The sequence below is a fragment of the Puntigrus tetrazona genome, chromosome 13 (genome assembly GCF_018831695.1).
Source record: "Puntigrus tetrazona isolate hp1 chromosome 13, ASM1883169v1, whole genome shotgun sequence".
NCBI lineage: Eukaryota > Metazoa > Chordata > Actinopteri > Cypriniformes > Cyprinidae > Puntigrus > Puntigrus tetrazona.
The window spans coordinates 22309476-22319475 of record NC_056711.1 but is presented as its reverse complement, the minus strand read 5'-3'; the positions used below and the strand labels follow the sequence as shown (position 1 = coordinate 22319475).

Genomic DNA, 10000 nt, shown 5'->3' with positions numbered 1-10000 from the left:
TCTCTGTGTGTGTGTTAACAGCATGTCTCTCTCTCTCTCTCTCTCTCTCTCTCTCAAGGGCATGTCTCTCTCTCTCTGTGTTAGTTAACAGCATGTCTCTCTCTCTCTCTCTGTGTTGACAGCATGTCTCTCTCTCTCTCTCTCTCTCTCTCTCTGTGTGTTAACAGCATGTCTCTCTCTCTCTCTCTCTCTCTCTCAAGGGCATGTCTCTCTCTCTCTGTGTTAACAGCATGTCTCTCTCTCTCTCTCTCTCTCCACACAGGTGTACTGCTTCATGTTCTGAACGACGCGCTGGGCTCGGTGGTGGTGGTGGTGGCCTCGGCTCTGTTCTACGTGTGGCCCCTGGCCCCTGAGAGCCCGTGTAACTGGCAGTGTTACGTGGACCCCAGTCTGACGCTGGTCATGGTGGCCATCATCATGTCGTCAGCCGCTCCTCTGGTCAAAGAAACGACGGGGATCCTGCTGCAGATGAGTCCTCCGGACCTGCAGCTCAGCTCTGTCTGTGAGTTCATCTTCAGTACATTCACTCTGGACGGTGCCTTCATTAGTCGATAAAACGAAGCGTGGAATATTAGATACTTCATGCATTCATCCATCTTTAATTAGTCAAGTAGTCATAGTGTAGTCTTGCTGAATAAACACAGCCTGCTTCAAGACGGTAACATGAAGGACTCTTTTCTTCAGGTTTTTGTGCAGGTCGTTCAAACAAAGATTGATATTAATATATAGATTGATGGTTATGGTTATTGTACCTAAGTACACCGTAGTTTTGTCATCCGTTGCTTTAAAAGCACAGACTCTAGTGATTGGTTATAATGTGCAACACTGTAAAAAATAATCATAGCTCAGCATGAAGATGAAATGACAAAGAAACGGCAGGTAACACACTGAATTAAATGTGACTTTTAAACTCATTTCTTGTAGTTTAACTTGTAATTTACAACATCAAACATTCATATAGTTTGTTTGCATCTGTTTTGATGTTTTTGAGATTTATTCAGCTGCTAGTGAAGTTAAATGACAAGACACATCATATTAAAGTGTATTTTCTTAACCTCTGAAGATCAGTTATTTACAGTTTATTTATAGGACACCTGTTTTTATAGAGATTTCAGTCAGCTGCTAATAAACTTACGTTGAATGAAAAAGAAAAGCAAGTAACGCATTAATAAACACACTGGATTACATGTGACTTTTAAAATGCAGCTTAACTTGTAATGTACGTCATCAGAAGATGGTGAGGTGTGTATTGAGGGGTGTCTCAGTGCTGACGCTGTGTGTGTGTGTGTGTGTGTGTGTCTCAGTGGAGAGTGTGTGTAAGCTCCCGGGCGTGGCGAGCGTTCACGAGGCTCACGTCTGGGAGTTATCTAAAGGACGAAACGTGGCCTCGCTGCACGTGAAGGTGAGCGCTGACCTGCAGGATTCGACCCTTCAGACTCAGATCCAGCAGCTGTTCCAGCGCGCCGGGGTCCACAGCGTCACGGTTCAGCTGGAGCGAGCCGACGTAGAGATGTCCTGCTGTCCTCCGGCCTCCAGAGACGTGACCGTCGACATGCTGCCCGAGAAAGAGAAGCAGATATCAGCTAAACACACAGAGAGCACCAAGTTCTGAAGGACTGGAACACAGAACAAACAGACCTGGTTTTATTCCTCCTCACGACTGTGCCTCGCTGCCCTTTAAGACTCCAGCTAATGATTCCTAGTAATTGCACTCGGTTAGTTTGAGACGCGAGTTTGACGGGACCCAGATCAACAGTCGAATTATTCAGCAGCTTATTTATTGCTCTGAAAGAGAGACATGTCCAGCTCATATTTCAGCCCAAAATAACAGAATAAAAAAACACACAAATCAAGCCAAAGTCTCACGAGTGTGTAAAGAATGTAAACATGAAGATAGTATTTGCTGTAGTGCCTTTAATGCTTACGCTGATGTATGTAATAAATAGTAATCTATTACAGTAATATGCAAAATATTTTTTAAATTAGTTCCTTTTGATTTTGGGGTGAAATTTAACCTGGACATAGTTTCAAGAGATTTGTTCTGATAGCGTGTTTGCATTCCTTGCTGTTATTTATGACATTTTGCTCTTAATGATCTTTATAACTTGCTAATTCAGGGAAATATGATTAGTTGTTGTTGTGTGTGAGTGTGTGTGTGTGTGTGTGTGTTTGAAAGACAATCAAATGTACTTCAAAACTGTATACACTTATATTAAACATTCTGGTTGAAATCAAATGTAGTCTTTCTCAGTAAAGTTTTGAGTGGATGAGACCTGCTCTGTTTATTCAGATGAAATTCACCTGATATTCTGCCGCTGTGAGAGAAACCTTTCATGACTGCAGCAGCTTCAGACTCTGATCACCAGCTGATGCGGCGCTAGAGGGCAGCAGAGAACACACACACACACACACACACACACACACACACTAACACAAAAATAATACTTGCACACTTCCACACACACACACCACTCATACAACACACACTTGCACACACAACACGTGACACACAAATAATACTCTCTCTCTCACACACACACACACACAACACACTTAACACAAATACTCGTACACGTAACACAAATAATACGCGCGCACACACACACACACACACACACACAATACTCACTTGCACACACCACACACACGTAACAAACAAATAATACTCGCACTTACACACAACTCTCGCACAAACACGTAAAACAAATAATACTTGCAGCTATACACACACACACACACACACACACAACAGTCACTCTTTACTCTCACACACACACACACACCTAACACTCACTCTCCCTCACATGACGGTATTTGTGTTTTATGAGTGTTTATGAGGTGTAATGTTTTATACTGTACAGACTATATGTTATTGTTCTTTTACAGGAAACTACTCACATGTTTGGATTTTTCAAAAAAACTCTTTCTGTGTGATTTAGAAGTGTTTTGAAAAGTGGGGACATGAGGTCCTCATAAGTCTCCTTGTAATACCTATATCATTATACACTTGTGTCCTCATGTCACAAAAAGCACGCACACTCTCTCTCTCACACACACACACACACTCCTATACATGAACATCAGTCATGTGACGTTAAGATAAATTTCTCATTTGTGTTATTTTCTAAGACTCGGCTCAGTCCCAGGTCTCTGCTGATGATCAGTGAAACACAGGACAGTGTCAGGACATTAATAATGAAGGAAACTGAAGGTGTCACTCTTTCCGTGCCGTGCCGCACGAACACACTCTTCAGAGAAATCATTAAAGCTTCCAGGAAAACACTAGAGAGCAGATCACGGGTGACTCACTGATGAACAGGTTTCTGATGGAGAACGACATCGATCTGTGTTCGGGAGACATGACACCTGTTTCAGATCCAAAACACACTCAAGAAATGAAGCAGACCTACAACACTCAGAATATTAAATATGAGTGAGGACATCATGACAGATAGAATACTGACAACTAGCATCAACAAATCAAACCAAGACTTGAATAAGAACCGAGGAGAAGCAGCTCACGACAGAGCTTCCTCAGTCCTCCTTCACATCGTCTTCACGTCTGCTTTCAGAGCTGTTCTGCTTGGAAAGACGTTTGAGGATCTGACTCTGGTGAAGGTGACCGAGACGTCTGTAAGGAGAGCTAGAGCTCAGAAGACTCCGCTGATCTCAGCAGAAAACGGATGTGTTTGTGTTTCCCGTCAGCAGAGGATTGAGCTTCCACTGACGTCATCCTGCATCACGTTACCAAGCAACCCCTGAGCACCATCCGTCGTCACGGCAACAGCCTCCAGATCTCCTTCACCAAACCTCCGTCTCGTTTATTTTTCTCCAAACGATTTTCCCATTAAGAATTTTAAGTATTTAGCTTTCTGAAATATTGTTTGAATATGCAGTGTTCAATGCAATCTGTATAAAGTTGTGTAAAGGTTCATAATATCTGCTGTCATATAACACCCTGGAGCACAAAACTATTCAGGTTTTTTAAATTAAGATGTTTGCATCACCTTTAAGTTCTTAGCAATGCATATTAGTAATCAAAAATGTTTTGAAATATCTTAAATGGAACACTAGCTTAATATGCTATTGACTTTTGACAAAAAAAAAAAAAAAAAAAGTATAATTTTGTATCAGTGTATCGTCTATTTCTGCAGATATATCTGTGCTGCTGATGACTACTTGTGCTCCAGAGTCTCACACACACGCACGCACAAACACACACACACACACAGACACACACAGACACACACAGACACACACACTCACAGACACACACACACACACACAGACACACACAGACACACACACACACACACAGACACACACAGACACACACAGACCTTTAAAGGAACACAGAAGCTGGTTTATTGGCGTGTTGACTATGATCAGTTACAGTGAATATACCTGAGTGATCATGACAGAGCATGACGAGGAACACAGACACAGATCTCCATCACAGTGAGCCAGTCCTCCTCCATCAGCACACGCAGGTCACCAGGGGTCAGAGGTCAAAGGTCAGGATTTAAACTCAGTCCTGACTTGAGCGAGGATTGTCTGAGAACGTCATGTGTGTTGATGGGAACGCTCTTCTGTCAGCCATGCATCAATACACTGCGCTCCTCTTTTCCACGAGCGCTCGAAGCTGCGTTCCCTCACTAGAAAACATACTTACACTGAAGGACAAAACCAGCAGAACCCCGGCGTTTCAGCAGATAAAAGTGGTTTTAAGTCTACTTTTATCTTCTGCTGTAGTGTAGTAGAAATATCATGTCATTTTGTCATGAACTGTGAGATGTTTGATCTTCATGAGTCTGTCTGGAAGGACGTGAAGAAACTGAGACGGACTCAATCCAGAAGAAGTTTGTCTCCTGAGAAACTCGAGGTCAAAAGCTGCTTTAAACACAAAGGTGATCAAAACAAATGTTGATTTAGTTTACGGTTCACAACATTATTCTGACAGAATCCTCATTTAACAGCTTAAAGAGCTTAAAACTAGTTTTGAGATATCTTTCCTTCAGGACTGAATCCGTCTCAGTTTCTTCACGTCCTTCCAGACAGACTCATGAAGATCTCACAGTTCATGACAAACACTGGTATTTCTACTACACTACAGCAGAAGACAGAAGAAAGTTACTTTGATCTGCTAAAATACTGCTGTTCTGATGATTTTGGTCAGCACCGAACATAAAATATGGTGATTCTTTAAAATATGGCTGTAACTGGAAAACCCGAGCTACTAAAACGAAACAAACGAGAAACACAAAGACCTGAAAGAGTTAAAGGATGACATTCACGTTCGCACAGTGATGAAAGCCGAGTTTCTAATGTCTCAGTGCTCCTTCTCCGAGGCTCCGGTCCAGCGCCGGTGACAGGCCAGCTCCAGCAGCTCCAGGCCGCCCGTGACCCGCTGCTGACCCAGGAAGAAGACGAGCATCAGCAGGAAGTAGAGGCGCAGCGGCGTGTAGAGGCACAGGCCGGCGCAGGAGAGCGTGATGAAGCCGCTCCAGTACAGCAGCGAGGCGGCTTTGATCAGGGCCACTCTCCTCTCGCTCTTGCAGGGCGGCACGCGGGCCCCGGGCTCCTGGAAGCGGCGCGGCTCCGAGCGGTAGAAGTCTCTGAGACGCTGCTCTTTCTCTCTCCAGCGCTCCTGACACCAGCTCTGCAGCTGCTCGGAGCTCGAAGGCAGAGACGCCGCGGGGAAGCGCTGCACGTGGAAGTGTATCTCACGAGGAAACAGACCCAGGACCAGGTGCTGCTCCGTCTGAGGGATGTTCTGAGGATACGCCACCGTGATGTCATGAACCGCATCCAGGTGACCCCCTGCACACAGACCGAACCAGAGGATCTTCACACTCAATCTCATCTCTGTACAGAAATTCAATTTGAGTGCACTAAAGTTTAAGCTGCTCAACAAGCCTGCAGTTATTTGATCCAAAGTGCAGCAAAACGGTAATATTTAACATTTGTAAAAATAATTACAATAACTGTTGTTGATTTTGAATAGATTTTAAAATGTGTTTTAATGAATTTTATTTCAAAGCTGAGTTTTTAGCATCAATACTAACATGATCCTTCAGATATTATTTTGATATTCTTATTTGCTGCTCAAGAAAAATAAAATAAAATAAATAAATCTTATTATTGTTAAAACAGCTCTTTTTTCAGGTTTCTTTGATGAATAGAAAGTTCAGAGGAACAACATTTATCTGAAATATGTTACAAATGTCTTTATCAACACGTTTGGTCAATTTAAAGCATCCCTGTTAAATAAAAGGTATTCATTTTTATCATTTATTTCCCAAGCACTGCAAGTTTTTAACAGTACAGTGTATTATGTTACGAAAGCTTTTTATTTCAGATGAATGCTGATCTTTTAATCTTTCTATTCATCAAAAATAGAAAAAAAAAAGTACACTTTTATACTGAATCGTCTTCAATGATTTCTGAAGGATCATGTGACACTGAAGTAATGATGCTGAACATTTTGGCTTGGTGAGCAGAAGAGACTTGTTAATGTTAAAAACGTTCGAGTGATGTGAGGTGATGGTTTATGATGGGAATCGAACCCGTGAGGCAGAGGTTGCAAGCGTTATACTTCATGAGCTTGATATTCTACTCCGTTTAAATGGTTTAGGTTGAGCAGGTTTGTGAGCTGTGATGAACATCGCCGTTCTCTAATTCAATTCTCTGAACTAATGATGCAGAACACCCGAGCGCTGATGACCTCTGACCTTTCTGCAGCGTGTCGACGATGAAGGTGAAGCCGGTGGTGCGAGGATGAAGAACATACTCGTACTTGGGAAGACTGTTTTTCTCGGCGAACTCGTCGCTCCGAGCTCGAGTGTTTTCTACAGAGATAATAGAAATCATAAGGACATAATAAAGAACAAGACTCCAGATGATGATCACTGAGGATCTTCAGCAGAGCGCTAAAGATTGAGGTCAGCTTCAGGTCAGCAGATGTCCGTCTGACCCGGATCTCTCAGGACTTTATCTGTGTTTGAGCGTCTCAGGTCAGCGCAGACCAGCTCAAAATAAGCACACTTCCATGATGTACTTAAAGTGCTCGATTTTCACACACTAGTTTTGTACTTACACTAAAAATTACTTTTTTTGTACTTCTCAACTTTGCTTTTTTGGGACACCATGAATATGAACAAAAATATATTTTTTAAAAGCTATCTCTGTATTTAGTCAGCACTTGTAGTACACTTGAACCATCTTTCATACTGACTAAATACATACGAGTATGTTTTTAGCTTTTAGCTAAAAGTTTAGTTCATATTCATTGCATCTGAGTACAGTTTTTGAGTGAAAACACAGCACTTTAAGTTCATTATAGAAGTGTGTGTCACGCTCACAAATCATCACTACGCTCCCAAACTTTTGCAAAGATTCTCTCATTTTATCCATCCAGTCATTTTTTGAAGTACAAGAACAAACATTAGTGCATCTTTCCCAGATTTGAGCACATTGATGCATTGGGTCATAGTTTGAGTAAAATTCATGTTTTCAAAAAGCAGATTTTGACTTCTAAACCATGATCAGTGCATATACATCATCAAAAAACATCTTGTCTGTCAAAAGTACCTGCAGAGCCCATGACGTACCAAACACAAAAGAATAAACTCAGTGAAATTGATTTGTTTAATAAAATACAGATCACTATCTTTTCAGCTGTTTAAAGATTAAGGCGCTTATCAAAGTTGATAAACTTTTATTGGAAAGTTAAACAACAGTTTATCTTTTTTTATATGCTCCATTAATTACCCCTTAGAAGATTTGGACTCTTACACATGAATTAATTAAATCTGTTCTTTACACCAATGTTATATCCACGTAAGATTTGGTCATTTCTAACTTTAATCTGAAGACTTATTTTTTTATCTGTTTTGGAGCTTGATGTTATAAACTAGTATATTGTTTAACTTTAAGATAATAATTACACAAAGTAGTTTGTAGCACAATCTTTCCCCTAATTACTGCACTTATATTTGTCTAGTTATTATGGAAGCACATTTCTGCAACTGAATAAAAAAAAATAAGGTAACTTCAAACCATACATCAATGGAAAGCTTAATCATTCATCTTTCAAATGATGCATAAATCTCAAACTGCCCCTTATGACTGCTTTTGATCTCCAGGGTCTCACACATATCTTCACTAATGTTCTGAAGATGAATGAGAGTGGGCTCAGCTAGTGTTATGATGCTGGTGCTAGGTGTGTTTGGGGTGTGTGTCAGTGTTTGGGTGTTTGTGTGTGTCCGGTGTGTTTAGGGGTGTTTGTGGTCTTCAGGTGTTTGTGTGTGTCCAGGTGTGTGTGTGTGTCTTGGTCTGGGAGTGTTCAGAGGTGTGTGTGTGTGTGTGTGTGTGTCTTGGTCTGGGAGTGTTCAGGTGTGTGTGTGTGTGTGTCTTGGTCTGGGAGTGTTCAGGTGTGTGTGTGTGTGTGTGTCTTGGTCTGGGAGTGTTCAGGTGTGTGTGTGTGTGTGTGTCTTGGTCTAGGAGTGTTCAGGTGTGTGTGTGTGTCTTGGTCTGGGAGTGTTCAGGTGTGTGTGTGTGTGTGTGTGTCTTGGTCTGGGAGTGTTCACCATCCAGCTAGGTTCTTCGTCAATTACCCCATCAACCTCAGTCAGAAATCTTGGTGTAATCCTCGATGACCAACTAACCTTCAAAGATCACATTGCAAAGACTGCTCGATCCTGCAGGTTTGCACTACACAACATCAGAAAGATCAGGCCCTTTCTAACAGAGCAAGCTGCACAGCTACTTGTCCAGGCCCTTGTCATTTCTAGACTGGACTACTGCAATGCTCTTCTGGCTGGACTTCCATCGAACACAATAAAACCTCTACAAATGATTCAGAATGCAGCAGCACGGCTGGTATTCAATGAGCCCAAGAGAACCCATGTTACACCTCTCTTTATCTCCTTACATTGGCTACCGATTGCAGCTCGCATCAAGTTCAAGGCACTGATGCTTGCATATAGAACAACCACAGACTCGGCACCGGTCTACTTCCACTCACTATTACAAATCTACACACCCTCTAGAAGTCTGAGATCTGCTAGCGAGCGACGCCTCATGGTACCATCTCAAAGAGGCTCAAATCACTCTCCAGAACTTTCTCGTTCTCTGTTCCTGGCTGGTGGAACGATCTTCCCGTACTTATCCGGAATGCTGGATCTCTGTCAATCTTTAAGAAACTGCTGAAAACTCACATCTTTCAGCAATACCTGACCTCATCATAAAAAAAAAAAAAAAAAAAAAAAAAAATACTCTCACTGTCTCTGTCTCTCTTCTCATCCCCCTTGTTTATTCCTTCCCTTCTGGCATGTACTAATTTGAACACTCCCTGTGACTGGGTGTTATAAGCACTTACTCTGTCTGTTTGTCTCTCAAAAAAATGAATCGCTGTTGTACTCTCAATTGTAAGTCGCTTTGGATAAAAGCGTCTGCAAAATGACTAAATGTAAATGTAAATGTTCAGGTGTGTGTGTGTGTGTGTGTGTCTCGGTCTGGGAGTGTTCAGGTGTGTGTGTGTGTGTGTGTCTCGGTCTAGGAGTGTTCAGGTGTGTGTGTGTGTGTGTGTCTCGGTCTGGGAGTGTTCAGGTGTGTGTGTGTGTGTGTGTGTCTCTCGGTCTGGGAGTGTTCAGGTGTGTGTGTGTGTGTGTGTCTCGGTCTGGGAGTGTTCAGGTGTGTGTGTGTGTGTGTGTCTCGGTCTGGGAGTGTTCAGGTGTGTGTGTGTGTGTGTGTCTCGGTCTCGGTCTGGGAGTGTGTGTCTCGGTCTGGGAGTGTTCAGGTGTTCAGGTGTGTGTGTGTGTGTGTGTGTCTCGGTCTGGGAGTGTTCAGGTGTGTGTGTGTGTGTGTGTGTGTGTCTCTCGGTCTGGGAGTGTTCAGGTGGTGTGTGTGTGTGTGTGTGTCTCTCGGTCTGGGAGTGTTCAGTCTGTGTGTGTGTGTGTGTGTGTGTGTCTCGGTCTGGGAGTGTTCAGGTGTGTGTGTG

General features: G+C 42.5%; 2 protein-coding genes across 3 annotated transcripts in view; one reads left to right on the top strand and one right to left on the bottom strand.

The window, feature by feature from the left end:
* Positions 1-2236, top strand: part of slc30a10 (solute carrier family 30 member 10) — a 6270-nt gene extending 4034 nt beyond the window's left edge. The window contains exons 3-4 of the mRNA XM_043254650.1: positions 263-502; positions 1305-2236. Coding sequence (XP_043110585.1) covers positions 263-502; positions 1305-1612 — 548 coding nt within the window. The 3' untranslated portion in view covers positions 1613-2236. The remainder of the gene's footprint in view (positions 1-262; positions 503-1304) is intronic.
* A 2105-nt stretch (positions 2237-4341) lies between these two features.
* The window catches only part of lclat1 (lysocardiolipin acyltransferase 1), a 15173-nt gene continuing 9514 nt past the window's right edge, over positions 4342-10000 (bottom strand). For both annotated transcript variants that reach the window (XM_043255563.1, XM_043255562.1), the window contains 2 exons: positions 6732-6848; positions 4342-5820 (listed from right to left, as the gene is read on the bottom strand). In XM_043255563.1, the coding sequence (XP_043111498.1) occupies positions 5330-5820; positions 6732-6848 (608 nt within the window). In that variant the 3' untranslated portion in view covers positions 4342-5329. The remainder of the gene's footprint in view (positions 5821-6731; positions 6849-10000) is intronic.